Source organism: Caenorhabditis briggsae (genome assembly GCF_000004555.2).
Source record: "Caenorhabditis briggsae complete genome, chrIV, whole genome shotgun sequence".
In the NCBI taxonomy this organism is placed as follows: domain Eukaryota; kingdom Metazoa; phylum Nematoda; class Chromadorea; order Rhabditida; family Rhabditidae; genus Caenorhabditis; species Caenorhabditis briggsae.
This window is the reverse complement of record NC_013487.2, coordinates 2,169,090-2,188,489: the sequence shown is the minus strand read 5'-3', so window position 1 is coordinate 2,188,489 and position 19,400 is coordinate 2,169,090. Positions and strand designations below refer to the sequence as shown.

At 37.9% G+C, this 19,400-nt stretch overlaps 7 protein-coding genes across 7 annotated transcripts; 4 read left to right on the top strand and 3 right to left on the bottom strand.

Annotated features, from left to right (window-relative positions):
* Positions 1-689: 689 nt before the first annotated feature.
* Positions 690-2,341, bottom strand: CBG21603 (the record flags this gene model as incomplete). The annotated part of the gene is made up of 3 exons (XM_002632630.1): positions 690-944; positions 1,097-1,856; positions 1,947-2,341. 3 exons carry the CDS (start codon positions 2,339-2,341, stop codon positions 690-692), a joined length of 1,410 nt encoding a protein of 469 aa, XP_002632676.1.
* Positions 2,342-3,120: 779 nt separating this feature from the next.
* CBG26251 lies at positions 3,121-4,070 on the top strand (the record flags this gene model as incomplete). Its single annotated transcript, XM_045244884.1, has 2 exons — positions 3,121-3,139; positions 3,535-4,070. The coding sequence occupies 2 exons, from the start codon at positions 3,121-3,123 to the stop codon at positions 4,068-4,070; spliced, it is 555 nt and encodes a 184-aa protein (XP_045100460.1).
* Positions 4,071-4,945: 875 nt separating this feature from the next.
* On the top strand, positions 4,946-5,188 carry CBG26250 (the record flags this gene model as incomplete). The annotated part of the gene is made up of 1 exon (XM_045244883.1): positions 4,946-5,188. One exon carries the CDS (start codon positions 4,946-4,948, stop codon positions 5,186-5,188), a length of 243 nt encoding a protein of 80 aa, XP_045100459.1.
* Positions 5,189-10,161: 4,973 nt separating this feature from the next.
* Positions 10,162-12,866, top strand: CBG21601 (the record flags this gene model as incomplete). Its single annotated transcript, XM_045244882.1, has 6 exons — positions 10,162-10,257; positions 10,601-10,772; positions 11,114-11,221; positions 11,280-11,502; positions 11,639-12,362; positions 12,528-12,866. The coding sequence occupies 6 exons, from the start codon at positions 10,162-10,164 to the stop codon at positions 12,864-12,866; spliced, it is 1,662 nt and encodes a 553-aa protein (XP_045097340.1).
* Positions 12,867-13,286: 420 nt separating this feature from the next.
* CBG26249 lies at positions 13,287-14,365 on the bottom strand (the record flags this gene model as incomplete). The annotated part of the gene is made up of 2 exons (XM_045244881.1): positions 13,287-14,040; positions 14,271-14,365. The coding sequence occupies 2 exons, from the start codon at positions 14,363-14,365 to the stop codon at positions 13,287-13,289; spliced, it is 849 nt and encodes a 282-aa protein (XP_045100458.1).
* Positions 14,366-14,679: 314 nt separating this feature from the next.
* Positions 14,680-16,555, top strand: CBG21600 (the record flags this gene model as incomplete). The annotated part of the gene is made up of 4 exons (XM_002632628.2): positions 14,680-14,821; positions 14,868-15,120; positions 15,470-16,211; positions 16,271-16,555. 4 exons carry the CDS (start codon positions 14,680-14,682, stop codon positions 16,553-16,555), a joined length of 1,422 nt encoding a protein of 473 aa, XP_002632674.2.
* A 521-nt stretch (positions 16,556-17,076) lies between these two features.
* CBG21599 lies at positions 17,077-18,701 on the bottom strand (the record flags this gene model as incomplete). Its single annotated transcript, XM_002632627.1, has 3 exons — positions 17,077-17,370; positions 17,653-18,512; positions 18,557-18,701. 3 exons carry the CDS (start codon positions 18,699-18,701, stop codon positions 17,077-17,079), a joined length of 1,299 nt encoding a protein of 432 aa, XP_002632673.1.
* Between the last annotated feature and the right edge of the window lie 699 nt (positions 18,702-19,400).

The following is a 19,400-nucleotide window of genomic DNA, read 5'->3' as shown; positions in this document are numbered from 1 at the left end:
AATTTTTTATCTGATTTTGTGGAGTTCCAAGATGATTCAAATGATTTTTAAAAAAATAATAATGTGGTTATTAGATTCATGTATGTGTCGTTTTCCGGAAGAAAAAATGTCAAAAATGGTCATTTTTGAAAGTTTTTTACAGAAAAAAATCTAGCTCAAAAAAACCGCAATTATTTTCTCTACATTTTCTATGGATGAATTTTTAATTCGTCCATAGAAAATGTAGAGAAAACAATTGCGGTTTTTTGAGCTATAGAACTCCTAGGAATGTCTAAAACTGAAAGAGGAGATAGATTTTTTCTGTAAAAAACTTTCAAAAATGACCATTTTTGACCTTTTTTCTTACGGAAAAGGACCATACATGAATCTATAACCACTAATTAATTTTTTAAAAATCTTTTGAATCATCTTGGAACTCCACAAAATCAGATAAAAAATTCTGAAATTATGGTTTTAGACCTGCAATTGTGATCGCGCCAAACTTTTTTTCTCTAGATCAAAAATTAATTTGCAGTTCGGAATTGTTCTGTGGGAGAGCGTGAATAGTAAAATTGTTCACAACAATTAAATATAATAAAAATAGGACAACAATAAGGTAGAAATAAAAATCACATAAGAATAGATATTATTACTTATAGATTAAAACTTATTCTGTAAATGTTAAACTTAAATATTTAGTCATTAAAAGATCACGATCGTCCCACAAGCTTTCCAGCTGTTCCGATAGCAGCCTTCAAAATTGGAATCCGCTGTTCCCGCGTACAAACGATTTGATGCTCATCGGAACACAATTGAATGTAAATTTGCTTCCTCTCATGCAATAAAAATTTCCGCTCTACAATTTCGTCCCTTAAATATTGCTGTAGCACTCGTGCAGCCGCATCAAAATTATATTCCTCTTCTACTTCAAATACCATCCTTGGCTTGTTGATATGTTCTTTGATCTGAAAGTTGGCAAAAATTTCAGTTTTAAATTTACCAGTTGTAAAATGGTGAAGCGGATGACGGACGGATGACCAGCGGATGATCAGCAGTCGGCCAGCCGCCGGTCAGCCGCCAATAAGCCAGTCGCTTGAAATTTGTTCACAAAACAAACCTGTTGAGAAAACTGATAAATATCCTGTACCGGCAAATGAATATAGATTTTTTCGAAATACATAAAATTCCTAGCATCCATTTTGATATTCGGATCCACAACATCCAAGTCTGGAGCCTTACACCATTCATTTGAACTGAAAATCGTTATCCACTTGCTCATCGTCAAAACTCTATTATTTTCGGGCTTCAAACTTTCCGTCCATTTTCTAAATTCAATTTTTTTCAGAGACTTAAAATTGTGCATCAACATTTTGGTTGGTTTCATGTTCTGCTCCGTTGAATCATCGAACCAACCAAGTTCCAATTGAAAAAGGTCAACTATGAAAGTCTTGCTTTTTGCATGATGTCCTAGCTGCTGATAAAACTTGTAGAACGGATCGACAGCTGGATACCACAAATTGCGTGGCTTGGTGACAATTTTTAAGCTCTTCAAATGTGTTTCTCGAATTCGTCGTATTTCTTGCGTTCGTTGAAGACAATAACATATGTGTTCAGATGCCCATTGTTGGAACCTTCGGCAGCAATAGAAATTCGCATGGTATCCTTTCCAAATCATCGTTCTCCCGTCTTTTTGACATCTCCAATGTTCCAATTTCCACGATACATCTGTATCGCCTTTTCCCATGACGGTCTTGACCTTTCCATATTCTCTGGTGACATTCATAAAGTCAAATTTATTTTTATCTATGAAAAAATTGTAATCACGTAGTTCTTGTAGTTCTTTATGATTCTTTGGATATGCATCACGAAGAGCCAACCTGAAAAAAATCGTTGCTTAGCTCACTATCAGATCCCTTGGAAAGCTTCGGGCAAGCGCGTAGCCTAATTGACAAATGCAGAATTTCTACCTTTCTAGTATATTGGCTTCAAGGAACATCCGTCTGTTTAGATGTGGAACAGTGTGGTCCATTTCCGTTTTTACCAACATATAAAGGTTGAACGTTCGGAAATCAGCTTCTAATTTTTCAATTGGATAATCGACTTGAAATTCTTCATCATGTTCTTTGTTCCAATCATCCGGTTCTTCAGAATCAGAATCAGTTTCGGTGGATTCTCTGAAGTTTTCTCGACGTTTTCTCAACACATGTGTCGTTTTTTGGCTTTGATAATTGTGTTGTGCCTTTTCCGATATCAGCATTTCACAAATATTTCGATGAGCTTCTCTGGCTGAATTCCTTTTCAGAAATTCGTATTTTGCACAGAGACGTAAAGAGGTGCGGTCGCTCAGTTCGGTATGTACCATTGGGAGACTGTAAAAAATTATTTTGAGAATCAGAAATCGAAAACTAATCGGAAAATGATGATAAATGACACAATGAATGATCTGAAAACTCGGAATCAAAACATTCCCTCCAAAAAAATTTTTCTGGGTAGATCAAAAAAAAATTTTTCTGGGTAGATCAAAAAAAAAAATTTTCCTGAAATTAAAAAAAAATTGTGTGACCTTGTTTTTCAAAACCTGTCAGCAGGTTGGTAATGTTGTCAGGAACTCGATTTTCAATATCAAGAGCTCTAAAATCTGGATAAGAAAAAGAAGAATTCTTCAAATAAAAATTTTTTCGAAAAATGTTTTTGATCTACTTTACCTATTTCAACCCGCCTACTTTTGATTAGTTTTTTGTTTTTGTTTTTTTTTCAGGTTTTGCCTGCTTTTTTTTCTGAATTTTTCGGTTTTTTTCCTCGATTTTTGTCTTAAATTTTTGTCTTTCACTTCCGAGACTTGGAATCTCGCGATCATTGTGTTCAATGCGAGTTTCTGAAGAGGAATTCGTTTGATGATGTTCATAGAAATATTTGTGAAATGATAACATCGAAAAAAGGATTCAGTGTGCGCAAAAAAATTTCAGATTTATAAAGAATCTCAATTTTTCAGCACGTCGGAGACGATCGGTACCAGCAAGAGACGGGAAGAATCCGAGCAAACTTGGTGAAGTCAGAAGAAGTATGCCGATGATTTTCGAAGGTAAGAAATGCCGATGATTTTCGAAGGTAAGAAATGCCGATGATTTTCGAAGGTAAGAAATGCCGATGATTTTCGAAGGTAAGAAAATGTCCTGCTCAGCCGCCGGTCAGCCGCCGGTCAGCCGCTGGTCCACCGCTGGTCCGCCGCTGGTGAGACGTTGGTCAGAAGCTGTTAAGATAATGGTCAGCAGCTGGTAAGCCGTTGGTCCGCAGCTGGTCCGCCGCTGGTAAGCCGTTGGTCAGCCGTTGGTCAGCCGTTGGTCAGCCGCTGGTCTGCCGCTGGACAGCTGCTGGTCTGCCGCTGATCCGACGCTGGCCCACCGCTGGTCAGCTGCTGGTCCGCCGCTGATGAGCCGCTGGTCACCCGTTGGTAAGACGCTGGTCAGAAGCTGTTAAGATAATGGTCAGCAGCTGGTAAGCTGCTGGTCAGAAGCTGATCCGCCGCTGGTCCGACGCTGGTCCGCCGCTGGTCAGCTGCTGGTCCGCCGTTAGTCAGCCGTTGGTCAGCCGCTGGTCTGCCGCTGGTCAGCCGCTGGTCCGCCGCTGGTCAGTCGCTGGTCCGCCGTTGGTCAGCCGCTGGTCCACCGCTGATCAGCCACTGGCCCGCCGCTGGTCCGCAGCTGGTCCGCAGCTGGTCCGCCACTGGTCCGCCACTGGTCAACAGCTGGTCTGCCGCTGGTAAACCGCTGGTCAGCGGGAAATATCGATTGGAAAAAAAATCAATAATTCCAGAAATTCCAAACCTTCGAAAATCCACCGAAGACGATTCGGACGTTGAGGAGCCAGTCGATACTGAATACCAAGACCAATCAGGAGCTAATTTCACACTGAAAGATCTGGGAGATGCCTGGGATCGGACTTTAATCAAAAAGTATCCAGGAATCCAACATGAGGCCGATATGAATAAGCGGAATTGGAAAAAGGACTTGGTCCAAGATTCCGATGAGGAGAAGCAAAATTGGAAAGAGGACTTGGTCCAAGATTCGGATAAGGAGAAGCAAAACTGGTAGAAAGACTTGGTCCAAGATCCAGTGGTTTTAAGATCGCTAGTTATTCAGTTTTGATATCAAGGATGTCGTAAACAATGTTCCGGCCGGCCGCTGCCCAAACCGTGGGTAAGTTCTAGCCACCAAAAAGACACGGTTTTTCCCTACAGCATTTATAGATAATCCAAAAATGCGAAATGAGAAAATGTAAAAATTCAGATTCAATTTCCGAAATTTCGGAACCGAATACTGTAAACTGATGAACAAGACCAAATGTTATATAATAATTTATAATAATTTATTACGTATCTAAAATACGTGAAGTGTATGGGTCATGCAAAAGAGTTCAATATTCCGTGTTCCTTTAAGTTGGGATCTGTGTCATCTGGCATACATTAACGAGAAAACGCTTTTTTTCTTTTCTTTTTCGATCGATATTTGGACACGTGGAGTTCAATCGAGAGAAGACCCCAATAGCAAATTTGGGAAGCATTGCAAATGAGCATATTCATTGGTCGAATCCAGAAGAACAGATGGAAAATCCGCATTGGAAGCCAATTTCGTTTTTTCAGCCACTGCACCTTCTTCCGACGGCTTGCTCTCACTTTCTTACGATATCTGCGATCCTTTTCCTGAGCAGCCCGAGAACGATCTTGAGCCAATTTCCATTGCTTCTTCTGCTTCCTAATTTTTTCCTTAATTAATTTCCTTTCTTCTCTTCTTTTTGCTCTTCTTTCGGCTTTCCATCTACCGTAAAACTCCTTATACGACTGTTCTAAGCCTTTCAAGTACTCGATCCATATCCGATCCTCATGCTCTTCCTTATCCATCCTAAGCCAAAGTTGATTCCACGTCCGAATTCACCTCCCACGAATGAAAAATAAACGGGAATCAAAAAGATGAAGATTATTATGGACTATGGAAAGATCAAAGTTCAAATGAAAAATTGGAATATCATCGATGTTATCCATGTGGATTACTGGAGATGTGATCAGGAAACAACACTTGTCTGGCATGGATATTTTGCTAGATTTGATAGTTCCAGAAAATTCCAACAACTCGCTGCATACAATGTATTTCATACTATCAAATGGACGTCTTTGATTTCGTTGGAGTTTGAAACTGAAAAGTATAATTCATAGAACCCAAAATTGGATCCGTTCTACAAGTTCTACAAACAACTATCACATCGGCTGCGCCATCAAATTAAGGTAAAAGAGTTCAAAATGGAACTAAGTTTTTATGATGGTCAGGACGCTACGGAGGATCAAGTGATGGACATATTGAAATATGTGAAACCTCGCATTTTGAGAAAGATTACGATTCGAAAATGGGATGATAGTCATATGCATAGAAATGGGATTACAAGAGTGATGAAGAGCTGGCGGATGGTTCCACAATTGAAACAATGGGAAGAAGCCCGATATTTTGATATAAGAAGTAGCGATTTTCAAAATGTTTAATTCTCGAAGGAATAAACAAAAATGGTCCAAATTTCTGTAATTCGTCACAGAAAATGCTAAACTACTGATAAATGTCATAATCGATGTTTTTTTGTTCAGAAATGCTTTATTTCAACGCAATCATGAAAAATATGGTTTTAATTACATTATTTCTGTTGATTTTCAATTTTGCGAAAAGTTACGTGATGCACAGGAATTGAAGGCTTCGAATTCTGAGAATCTTTTAAATTTTACGTGATTCACAGAAAGTAAACGTTTCAATTTCTGGGATTTTTCACAGAACTCGAACAGTTCGAGTTCTGGGATTTTGGAAATTCACGTGATTCACAGGACTCGAAGCTTTCAATTTTTGGGATTCTGGAAAAGCATGGGGGGGGGGGGTAGGGATTCAAGAAGGGTCGTGATAAAGCAAAATGAATATTAGGAAACTATCGTTGGACTTGTCGTTTTCCATAAAACGGATCCTTCGAGCTTAAAGATAATTGTTTTCCATGGTGCTCTATGTTGACTGAAAAACTAGTTGAAAATTCTGAATCGAATTGAAAGGGTTGAAGTAAATAAAAATTTTTATTCGAAACTTACTATTGTCACATACAGTACTTAAGGATGAAATTGGTTGAGGAGAGCTCGTATTTCTACATGAGGATGCAAAAGGCTTTTTGATCTTTTTTGAAGGGGGAGGTTTTCTTCACGTGTATTGTTCCTAGTTTCTGTTTTCTGATTCTCAGGACAACAATGTTATATTTTTCCGTGACATTTCAAAAAAATGAAGGAGATAAAAAAAAGGAACGTGGATCCACAGTAGTGCGACTGAAGCAATTTAGTGTGGATTCGAATATATTCCCATCAAAACTAGAAGAGGAATATGTCGAACTTCTCTCGGATAGCAACCCTTCCCCCGGAACTCTTGTTCGCCCTTAAAAGCACTTTCAGCCTTTAAAAAGTTGGCATAGCGCCCTAAATCAGCTGATATCTAGAAGCAAGGCTCCCTGCAAAAAATTCTCTCTAACCTTTTTTTTCAGACAGCAATAATATTTACATTCAAAAAAAAAAAGAAAAATTGAAATTACAGTTGATATATTTCAATATAGACATGCTATACAGTTAAAAACTACAGATTTTTCAAGAGAACACAAAATTTAGGAAGAATAGAATAATTTTCAGAATGTTGAAAAATTACCAAAAAAAATCTGCATACCTATGAAGAAAAAATAGCTTTTCCTATTCCTAGCTACATTTTTGTGTTAAATTTTGAATTCGAATTCTGGTCATGCTTTTGAATTTGGCACCATTTTTCGGATAGCCCAATAAAAGGGAAGGCCTATAATTTTTTCAAAAAATGTGAAAAATTCCAGTCAAAAAGTACTGAAATTAGCGAAAATCAGTAAGATTTTCACGTTTTTTTGGTGCAAATTTGTTTCAATTTTTTGTTTAAAATCATAGGTTTAGGCAAAAACGCATTGTTAACCTTTCACTGGGACACCTGAATTTTGGCGCCAGATCCAAAAAGTATCCCAATTCAGAAATCATCCTCGGAATTCCAAAAAATTCTGAAATATTAGAAATTTAGAATATTCTTGAAATCAAAAGAAATACATTTTTTAGAACCAGAAACTCAAAAATCTTGATTCTAGTATACCGTATTTCCTCTAATAGAAGCCCTCCATTTGAAGCCCACTCCGCGAGGTTCATCGAAAAATAGAAGCCCACACTCCAAGCAAATGGGCTTGTATTGGAGAAAATACGCTGATTGACAATTCCAGAATTTTTGGATTTTCTGTGATTTTAGAACTCGACAATTTCTCAATTTCTGAATTTTCTAATTTCTAAATTTCGGAATCTCAGATTTTTAAAATTTTAGATTTTTTTCCCGGAATTCCAGAATTCCAGAATTTTGAGATCTTGGAATCTCAGGATTTCATAAATTCGGAATTTTGAAATTTAGAATTGCATAATGAAAATTTCGAATTATCCAAAACACTGAATTTCAGAATTCTTAACTCCCGAATTGTAAAATTTCGGATTTTTTTGAATCAATTTTTTTTTGAAAATAAATAATTGAAAAATAGAGGCCCATGGGCTTTTATTAGAGGAAATACGGTAAATTATTACCACTTTTCAGAAATTCACACTCATTGAAATTTTGAGAAAGAGGAATTATTCACATTTTCACGTCAAAAAAGGAACTTATTTATATATCAAAAACAAAAAAGATTTTTGTAGATCGAATAGCGCACTGGTTTACACGCCGGTGTGTGAAGCGATAGACCCGAGTTCGATCCTCGCTCGAAGCACCGGATTTTCGAAAGGGGCGAAAAAGGCCAAAAATGACCGTGTTGCCAATTTTTCATCCGTGTTGCCAATTTTTCAAAATTATTTTCAAATTTTCAAAACATCACGTGGAATCTTTTATAGATTATGAACAAAAATTTTCCACTATCTCGATCAATTTCATTTTAAAGGAGGGGACATCAAATTTTTCAAAATTTTTATTTTTTCTCAAAAGAGGTAACTCTAAAGTATAAGTATAGTTTTGTACTTAAAAACAGAAAAAAAACACTACACCGACGAAAAAATGCTCTTTTTTCTGACCGTAATTTCCTCACTCGTTTGCTGCAGCGGCGTCGCTTCATAAGACAAATCAACACGGTCGTCGCCTCTCACACGCGTGGTGTAGTGTGGACGCTCTAGGTTAGCATTCAGAAGGTCGGAGGTTCAATCCCTGCTAATGATTCCCCTTTTTTCCATACTTGTGGAAAAGATGGCCGGGCCGGGCCGGGCCGGGCTTTTTCTCGAATTTCGGAGGCCCGGCCCGAGCCCGGTCCGGCCCGGCGGGCCTGTCATTCCACAAGTTCTGAAAAATTCGAAAAACACATACGGGGGGACCCTTATGTGATTTTTTTCGATCAAAAAATTTTTTTCGAGTTTTTTCAAATATTTTTTGATCAAACAGACAAACAATCCAAAAAGCACAAAAAAATATAGAAAATTGTATTAAGAGCTCAAAATTCGGTTCAAAATGACAAAATTTTTGCTACCGGGTCTTCCGGGCCGGGCCCGGGCTTTGAAATTTTCCTCAGGCCCGGCCCGGACTTTGGCGGGCCGGCCCGGTATTTTACAAGTATGATAAAAACTGTTTTGAAGTCGTAATTAGAAAAAAAAGTTTCATCCTTGGCTTAATGAAGTTTGATTTTTAAAATTCAATTAAATTGACTTTTTTCGGATGGTTGTATGCATTTGGATTAATATTTGTGCCATTATAAATATTTTGGCACATTCGAAAAATAAAATTTCCGAAAAGTTGTCCTAGGCGGGCCGAGCGGGCCGGGCCGAAAGTTTTGAGACAAGCAGGCCGGCCCGCCCGGCCATCCACATGTATGCTTTTTTCTTAGCTTGTCTCTTTTGGATTCAACTTTTGGAACTCAAAATTTTTGGAATGGGAATTTTCGGAACGTCAGCGTGCCGTCAAAGCCTAGCTACGAGATAAGAAACACTGTTGATAATAATATATGCAGTTAATTATGTCAACAAATAAATTATGCAAAAAAAAAACATTAAATTTTTAGTAAGAACACAAACAATTCAAAAAATCGTAAAATTATAATTTTGTTTCCTTCCGAGTTTGTCGTCGCAAGGCGAAATGAGCAGAAGATGTGAAGGCGTTGCTGAAAACCTCATTCATGAAGCATACTGTATTGTTTTCATTCTCTGAGTAATAATGAGACGAAAAAAATACCAGTTGAAAGAAAGGCGAAACGGCAATCAGAGACAAAATTATTTTTTTGCATATTTTTAGAAAAAATCGGTCACTGACAAAATAATCATTCGACTGAACCGGAAATTCACGAAAAAATTTTATTTATATGATTTTTACAATAAATTACAAAAAAAACCATTTTTTAAAGGTGGGGGGACATGAAAAAAATAATGTTCTCGAAATTTCGTTTAAATATGCCTCTCGAGGAGTTGAACGTGTGGGACGAGGATTGAGGGTGTGGCGCCGCTACCGACTGAGCTACACGGGCAAAGAGAAATCGGTCGCCCGATTGCATACATAAAGGCGAGGACGACAGCTGTACGCAGAGTGACATTAAGCGTTGTACACCGTGACGGTAGAATGCATACTCTAGCTACAAAAAAACTACGAAAAATCTCCTGTCCCCCCCCCCCCACCTTTAAGTTGTAAAGTCGTTTAAAATTCGGAAAAATGAAGTCGGAAAATAAAAAAATAAAAAAAGTTTTCGCGTCGGATTGCGTGCTTTAGGTGCGAACACCGCGACGGCAAATCACACGTTCCCTGAAATTTTCCCCGAAAATTTTGCTGTCTGGCCCCCTTTAAAGTACTGTATGTGACAAAGGTAAGTTTTAAGCTTTGTACTTATATTTTTAGGATCCGTTTTATGGAAAACAACAAGTCCAACGATAGTTTCCTAAATTCATTTTGCTTTATCACGACCCTTCTTGAATCCCTACCCCCAGGAAATACTACTCGAAAAGGCTTTATCGTTTTTTATGTAAATTTGAACATTTTTTTCGCTCCGCAACGAAAATTTAAAATTACTGAACATCACAGAAATATTGGAAATCGAAGTGATTTGGGATGAAAATTGAAAATTTTAAAATTCGCTCCTTCTTATATTCTGGATAGGAATATGCAAATGTTGAAGGAAGATTACATTGGTGAAAAGCATGTGAAAACAATTCGAGTGGGGTTGAAAGAAGAGGATATTTATGAGCTTTGTCAAGTAGTAAGTCGATGCGTCTGATAAAACTGTGCGTATCCGCCGCTGGCAACCCGCTGGCAACGCGCTGGTCAGCCGCTGGTCAGCCGACGGCCAGCCGATGGTCGGCTGCTGGTAAGCCACTGGTCGCTGAATATCCGCTGAACATTCTCTGGTCTACCGCTCGTCAGCCGCTAGTCAACCGCTGGTGAGCCGCTGGTAATCCAATGGTAAGCCGCTGGTGAGCCGCTGGTAAGCCGCTGGTCAGCCGTTTTTCATAAGTTGGTCAGCCGCTGATGAGCCGCTTGTAAGCCGTCGCTAGCGATTTTCAATATTTCCGAAAATTTTACTAATTTTTCAACTATTCCAGGTCCGCGAACATCGTTCCACTCCATTCAACTTAACAATGACTGTAAACGAAGGCTTTGACTTCTCGAAAGTTCAAAGATTGTTGGTTGAAAAAAAAAACATTGAATTAGTAGCTCCGATCATAGTTGATGGGAAACCTGTCAAGATTTCATATCGGCTTGGACAATTAAAATGTGACAGATCTACCTGGATTATGATGAGTTTTGAGGAGACCGATTTGGACGGGAACAAGGAGAAACGGATTATTTTTCTTTTTTTTCTGTTTTTAAAGCCGGCAGCTTCTAGAATTTTTCAGAATACTTTTTTTTGGAGAATTGGATTTTTGATCTACCAAATTTTAACCGCGAATTTTTCAACTCTGTTATCGATTTTCTTGTTCTTTTTTTCTTTTTCGCTGCTGTCCAGCGGCTGTTCGGCGGCTGAAAATAATTTTTATTTTTCTTTTATTTCTTTAATTATTCGTTTTTCTGAATTTTCAGCCATCCAATGGTCCACAAAAAACTCAAAAATTCAGTTGAGCTATTTGCGAAGTACGAGTTTCTGAAAGGCAATTCACCTGCCCAAGCTAGTAGGAATTTGTATGAAACGAAGACAGGCGGAATTGTGGAAAATGTTCCTCGAGGTTAAATTTGAATTTTTTTCAATATTCATTTTGAAATTTTGAATTAGTCATTTTTCAGAAGACGCCGACGATCTTGCGAGAGAACCAACATCTACTGAAATCGATCCGGAACTCAGCGATTACCAAAAACCAAAACGTGCAACTGTATTAGACTGGTATTGCGATGTTTCTAGTCAGGACATTGATAAAAACTTCAAAAAGATTGCCGATCAAGAATACAAAAAGAATATAAAGTATGGGGAAATTAAAGATGATATCAAACCGCATGACTGTTTGGACTTGTGAGTTTGGAATTAGAGTTTGAGTATCTGGAAAGCGGAATGCGGAATTTCATTTCCGGAAAAATTCAGTTGCTTTTATCCATCACATGTAATTTGTCGGCGGACAATTATAATAATCAAATTTCAAACATTTCAGATTGCTTATGCTAAAATTATATGATGCACCTCAACGTGATTCCTTGAAAAAAGCGTTTCCAATGAACAGGGTGATAGTGACCAGAGCATATGGAAAAGTCAAAGTTCAAATTTTCAAACTTAATGATCCACCACTGAACCTACAATACTGGAGGTGTCAAAATGAGAAATGTCTGGTTTGGAAAGGCTATCAAGCAAGATTTGACAAGACATCACGATTCCAACTGCAGGCGTCCATTCATTTATACTATGTTCTTCACAAGGCAAAATTGAACGTGCTGGAATTCAAAAGTGAAGAATATGAAAGTTGGGATCCAAAACTTGACCCATTTTTCTATATTCTCAAATCCTTGAACTCTCAGTTCAGAAGTGACATGGGATCCGTTAAAGCAAATAAGTTGATAATGGAAACTAGATGGTACGGGGACACTGGCGAAAAGAATGAAGAACAGATGAAAGATTTACTGAAACTGTTGAATTCAAAACATTTGGTATCGATTAAACTTCGAAAATGGAAAAGTGTCGAAAACCCGAGAGAAGTGAGAGAAGCACATGAGGAAACAATCAAAATTGACCCATTGATTTCAAATATGGATCAATGGAGAAACGCCAAAGAGTTGGATATCCAGAATGAAGATATACATTTGAATGAGCAAGATTTTATGAACTTTGAAACGGTTCATATTATCTTGAAGACTGAGAAAATATTGGATTTCTGTGAAAGGGTGAGTTTTTTTTTGCTAGGGACCACGAAGGGGCTTGAGTAAGACGATTTTATTTCTCAAGGCCTTTAGGCCTTTTTTGTTACTTCAAAGGCTTTCTTCCTTAAAGATTACTATTCACCAAGAACATTTTTATAGCCAGAAGCCTTTACTTACAAACCTTTGTAGATTGGAGCAGAGCCAAAAAGATTCTCTAACTTTGAATCAAATTTTGGCTGTTTTGTAAAAATATTGACGTCTTTCAAAAACTTAAGCTTCAATTTTCAGCTCCATGAGACTGATTTCCGGGGACACATTATCACTTTCATCGTTGACGAATCTTTTGATTTCAAGGCAGCGGAAGACATGTTGGCTGCAAAATTCAAGGGTTCCGTAAGATACCCAATGCCTGGAAATCGAAGTCTCGAATTGGTATCAGAAAACTTTAAAATTATCTACCACAACGAGGAAAAGCCGAAACCGAGGATTGCCAGTTACAGCCAACTCGTTGAGCGGGGTATGATTTGAAATCCTGGAAATTAATTAATTGATAATTTTATTCTCATTTTTTTTATATTCACCTCATTGCTAAATTTGATATTTATGTAAAATATGTTATTTCGATTAATTATTTCGGCTATTGGGATGAACGTTTTTGTCCGAACACTATTTTTAACAGAATTTTAGAATGTTTCAGAAAACTGGAACTACCTGGAAAATTTTGAGTTTTTGATCTACCACATTTTTCTGATTTTTTCCGCGAGTTTTCCGTTTTCTCAACTTGTTTTTCTGGTTCTTGTTTTTTTCTTTTCGATTTGCTTCTTTCCTTTTTCCGAATGCCCATAGAATCCCAAATGTTGAAAATACTCCAGCATTTTTTGTTGGGAGAAGTGAGAACCAGCATTAACAGTCTGTGTAGAAGCTTTTTAGCTTAATCATCGAGATTAGCTATGTAGTTGTCGATGTATTCCAAGATCCATTTCCGGCCCCAACAGCTCTAGTTCCAGCTGCTCCAATTTCAGCTTCAGGATCATAACCTCCTGTTCCAATTGCTCCAGTTCCAGGTGCGGCTCCCAGAGCTCCAGCTCCCAGAGCTTCAGCTACCAGAGCTCCAGCTCCCAGAGCTTCAGCTACCAGAGCTCCAGCTCCCAGAGCTCCAGCTACCAGAGCTTCAGCTACCAGAGCTTCAGCTCCCAGAGCTTTAGCTCCCAGAGCTTCAGCTCCCAGGGCTCCAGCCCCCAGAGCTTCAGCTCCCAGAGCTCCAGCTCCCAGAGCTTCAGCTCCCAGAGCTTCAGCTCCCAGAGCTTCAGCTCCCAGAGCTTTAGCTCCCGGAGCTTCAGCTCCCAGTGCTTCAGCTCCCAGAGCTTCAGCTCCCAGAGCTTCAGCTCCCAGAGCTTCAGCTACCAGAGCTTCAGCTCCCAGAGCTTCAGCTCCCAGAGCTTCAGCTCCCAGAGCTTCAGCTCCCAGAGCTTCAGCTCCCAGAGATTCAGCTCCCAGAGCTTCAGCTCCCAGAGCTTCAGCTCCCAGAGCTTCAGCTCCCAGAGCTTCAGCTCCCAGAGCTTCAGCTCCCAGAGATTCAGCTCCCAGAGATTCAGCTCCCAGAGCTTCAGCTCCCAGAGATTCAGCTCCCAGAGATTCAGCTCCCAGAGCTCCAGCTCCCAGAGATTCAGCTCCCAGAGATTCAGCTCCCAGAGCTCCAGCTCTTGCTCACCAGCTGAATCTGGAGAACTGACGATTTTCACTGTTTCTCTCTTCTCTTATATGCAAAAAATCCAGATCCTTATCTTTTCGCTCTATTTTTTCACTTTTTGAAAAAAAGTTTTTTTTCTGACACGTGAATTTTTTCTTCAAATATTTTTTGAATTTTAAAAATGAGAAACTAATTTTTCACGCGTGCCTTGTATTATTATTCCATTCTCTCCCTGCTTTTACATGTACACAATTGGTCTAGTGGTATACACTGTTGGCCATGAAGCCGAGAGTTTTTGGTTCGACCCCCCGCCTGTGATTCTCCTTTTTTTGTTCATTTGCTTTGACAATAATCGTTTTCTATTGAAATGATCATTTTGTCAGAACTCGATTTTTTATTTCAGTATTTTAGATTTTTGTTTCTTCAGAAAACTAGACCTACATTGAATAATTCTAAATTTTTGATCTACCTCATGTTTCTGATTTCATCCGCGAACTTTTCGTATTTTCAACTTGTTTTTCTGGTTCTTCTCCTTGTTGTTATTCCTTTTCGGTTTGCTTTTTCCCGTTTTTTCATATTTTTCTCTAATTATTTTTTCATTCATCTGATGGTCATTTTAGCCATTTCCAGCTATTTTTTTTCAGCCATCCAATGGTCCACAAACACCTCCAAGACTCACATGAATCACTCACGCTATATGCCAGATACGAGTTTCTGAAAAGGAATCCAGTTTCAGAAGCTCATCGAAATTTTTGTGAAATGCTGACGTCGGAAAAAGGGGACAATGCTTCTAGTGAGTTTCTCCAAATTTCAAATTTCTCAAAAATAATAATTTCCAGATACCCTGACAAACTGCAGACCGGTTTACACAACTGCAATAATGTTCTATGGAACGTGTGTTGAAAAACCTGAAGAAGTCAATCCAGAAGAAGATTCAGATACTGATTCAGAAGATTTGAATCCTCCTAAAGAACAATTCAAAGTGAATTTTCATAAGAAAGATTTGAGCAAATTCTACGAGAAATTTTATGAAGAGAAACACAAAACTGAATCAATAAAAAATGTTATTGCTGCTTCTGGAGCTCTAGAACGGTAAGTTGGTTTCTAACTAGGATTACTTGGCTCAAAACTGAAGTTTTCGACTGAAACAAAAAGAAAAATGTAGAAATCGAAAAGATCTACAAAATGGTGTATATTTCAACTAGATTCAAATACCGAGTTTCGAACCAAAAGCATTGATCCGGTCCTGCTTGTTTTTGACCTATGGTTCGAAACTCGATATTCGAAAATGGTCAAAATTAATATCGTTTTTTTAGATCTCGTTGAGTTGTACATCATCCTTTTCGTTTTTTGTGAAAAAATTCAATTTTGAATGAAGATATGAGTCTTGAATCATTAAGCATCGCGCCATTCTCCCTCCTGAACTTGGCATTATTTGCAGATTGTATCTCCGAACTTTGAATGGAAATTTCCTTGAATATGTCAAGAAGTCAAAATTTCCAATAAGTCACTTACGCACCACCAGAGCATATGGGAAGGTTAAACTTCAATTTCACGACAAGGGAAAGAAGAAAATTCAGAATTTGGAATACTGGAGATGTGACAAATACAGAACACTCATTTGGAGAAACTATCATGCCAGATTAGATGGTTCGAGAAGATTCCAGCAATTTGCTGCACGCAATGTATTTCAAATGACTCGCTGTACTCCATTGGATGAAATTGAATTCAAAACCGAACCGTATAGTTCCTGGAACGTTGCTTTTGAGCCATTTGACAAGTTCTACTATATCCTAGCGGATTGTTTCTTAAAATCGCTCGTTCTTAAAATGAATGCTAAGAAATTTTCAATGGATATCACATGGTTTAAATCCACCCCTCAAGATAATAATCCAAAAAAAGAGCCGTTGTTGGTTTTGTTAAATCTTATGAAACCAGAAGCCATAGAGCACATAAAGCTCCGAAAATGGGATGACTGGCATATACGAGAAAATAGAAAGACAAGGATAATGAGAAATTTTTCGCGGAAGGTTCGACAATTGGAACAATGGAGAATGACTCGAAAACTTGATATTCTGGATAAGAATATACAAGTTTTGCCGGAAGACTATATTGTTGGAAGCCAAGCGGAGACAATTCGAGTGGGGTTGAAAGAAAAAGATGTGTATGAGCTTTGCGAATTGGTAGGAGAAGTTGAAATATTTCTTAATGCTGGTCATTTATCAATTTTCAATTGTTCCAGGTCCGCCAACGTCGATTTCCGTTCTTCTTAACAATGACAGTAAACGGTGACTTTGATTACTTGAAAGCTGTGGGCTTGTTGGCTGTAAAAAGAGACATAAAACGAGTACCTCCATTCGAAGTGAATGAGAATTTGGTCAAGGTTTCATATCGATTGGGAAATTTCCAAGACCGCAAATCTCTTGAGTTCTTTATGGATTTCGATAATGCCGAATGGGAGGGAAAGAAAGAGAATAAGATATTCTTCCACATCAAAGATACGACTGATGAAAAGACGAAAAACTAATAATTGATTGGCTTAAATTTTGCATTAATTTTGTTTATTTTCTGATTCGTTTTAATGCTAGTTAATTTTTGGAGTATGCAGTTTGTGAAATACGATATTTGTGTATTTCTATGTCATTCTGTAATTACCTTATTTTGAAATAGATATGTTCGACAAAAAATAATAAAATCGAGATGATTGTGCATTTGTTCGTGACGTTGTTTACATCTAGCCGCGTAGCTGAACTGGCTCAACTCTTCAAAAAACTAATATTAGCAGAGTTTCGACAGTTGATAAAATATTGATGAGATTATGATAATTATCTTATCAGTTAAACTTTATTGGTATCTCCTAAAGGAAACCCAGATAATTAAGCTCAAAAAGCACGTATACCATCGGTTTATACTATTATTGCATCCCTTATCAAAGTATTTTCAGATATTAAAAAATCTATTCGAAAAAGTAAAACTTGAACAATTAAACGAATGAAAAAACCCAATTATTATTAACCGAAATTTTATAATAATTCAACAACCAATTAATTACTTATTAATCACATTAAACTGTCCAATTGGAATCCTCTTGAACAAATCTAGCCTTCGATTTTCCGGATAAACGACGGTAATTATTATTTGGTCCCTTTTCAAAGCGAATCCGAGAATTCGATGTTCTCCAGACCGGAAGTATAGAGTGTTATACTCGGATGGTTCTTCTTTTTCTTTAGTAACACGAATATACTTTGAATGGCGAGAAGCGACAATGAGGAAAGTTGGAAGTTCGAATTGAAGTTTCGTTTCGATGGTGACTTCTCCTCGTGGAGGGTTGTCAACGAATGTCTGGAAGTCAGTGAGTTTGGAATTTGAATTTTTAGGATGGTGGTGAACATTTTATTAGTTCACCAATTTTTGATATCTCATAGAGGAACCGAGATAAATTGATTCAAAATTAGAGGATCCTTCCATTTCAGGTGTATCAGTTTTTAAAAATTCTGAGAGGTTCATATAGTCATGTTGTATATCATTTTGTAGCCCTTGAAATGACAATTTTTCGTTATACGCAATAGCTTTTAACAATGAGTTTGAAGCAAGTTATGAACCAAAACGTCGGATGAAACTAACCGAAATAACGTCCATCATCCCTTGAACGGTCAATTTTCGAATGCCAACATATTCCAAATGACTATAATCCCTCCAATCATGAGCCACCTTCCCATCCATCATGTCCAAAATGTTCAGCTGTTTCCATTGCTCAGTGCTCACTGCAGACATCTGAATATTGACATCAGTCGGATTCAATGTTCGTAGAGATAACGTCTTCAGCCATCCAGGAGTTACACATAGGAGAACGGAAAGCAAGCTATTGCTGTCGTTGGCTGCCCAACCTTTTTCGGTTTCGAAAATCTTCATTTTCAAATTCTTCACTTTTATAGTCATGTCGTATTCTTCATCCATAATCATTTGTAGTTTTTCCAAAAAACCTTCATGTCCCACCTCGTCTGGATGACAAAGTTCCAATCGTTGAATGTCGATTACCAAAGTTTCGATTTCAAATTTCGTTTCGTTCAAAAGAAAACACAAATCCCGAGCTGCATCGGTCTCCAAATTCGTACCCATTTCCAGAACTTTCTCAGCTCCTCCACTCGAAATCCGGGTCATTCCAGTTGACTTATCATATCGAATTTTAATTCTGGGGTAATTTTCACTTTCAAATCTTACATCTATATAATCATAGCTGAAAGTGATCTTAAGAAATGTGACTGGATTTTCTGGATTTTCCGCGAGATCTGGGAATATTCTTCGGATATATAGAGCTATACAAACTTGATCGAAATTCCAAGCTCTTTTGATTCGATTTTCAGCCATTTTCGTCATGACTCCTTTCACATAATCCAGTGTATAAATCACAGTTTCATCGGATTTTTCTCGATTTTTTGAAGCTCCAGGAGCACCTAACAACATTTGTTTAGCTTGCTGGATCGCTGAAAAAACTCAAAATTCAAATTTTAAAAAAGTTAAATATTACTATTTTTCAGAATCTGTTCCAGTCCGTCGTGTCTTCTGATATATCTCCAAACAGCATTATGAGCCTGTCGAACGGTATGAAATGATTGAAATTCTTTTTCGATGATTCTGTCGACTTGGTTTGTTAGCGGTTGGAGGGTTGCCATTTGGAGGGTGGAAATATGAAAAAAAAATCAGAAAAACGTCGAATTTTAAAAACAGTTGCGCGGTGAAACTGAAAACAAGTAGATCAAGTTGTGGGTAGATCAAAAAATTTTTATTTAATTTCGAGGTGTCTAACTTTTATCAAAGTGATTTTTCTGGGCCATTTTTACATGGCGGCCTAAATCTTGCAGTTTGGGTTTTCTAGGCGACTATCCTTTATGGCCTAAAAATGGTCTAAAATGCACCTGATGTGTTTCTCAAACTATTTTTGCAAGGTGGCCTAACTTTAGCAAGTTGAGTTTTCTAGGCCACCACTCTTTTTTTAAGCCTAGAAACGCCTTTCAACTGACTTTTTTTCTAGATAATTTCAACATGGTGGCTTAACTTTTGCAAGTAGAGTTATCTAGGCCACGGTAGTTAATGGACCAAAAATGGCCTAACAACCATCTTATGCGTTTTCTCGGCTATTGACCATAGTAGCCTAACTTTTACAAGTTGAGTTTTCTCGGCCACCAACTTTTGTGTCCTATAAATGCCCCAATTTTCGCCTGATGTGTTTTCTAGATCAATTACCATGGTGGCCTCACTTCCGCAAGTTCGGTATTCTAGGCCACTGTGGTAAATAGCCTAGAAAACAACAACGGGGGAAGCTTTCTTAGAACAACCTAGAAAAAAGATTCTCTGAAGTATAAAGGTCTTTA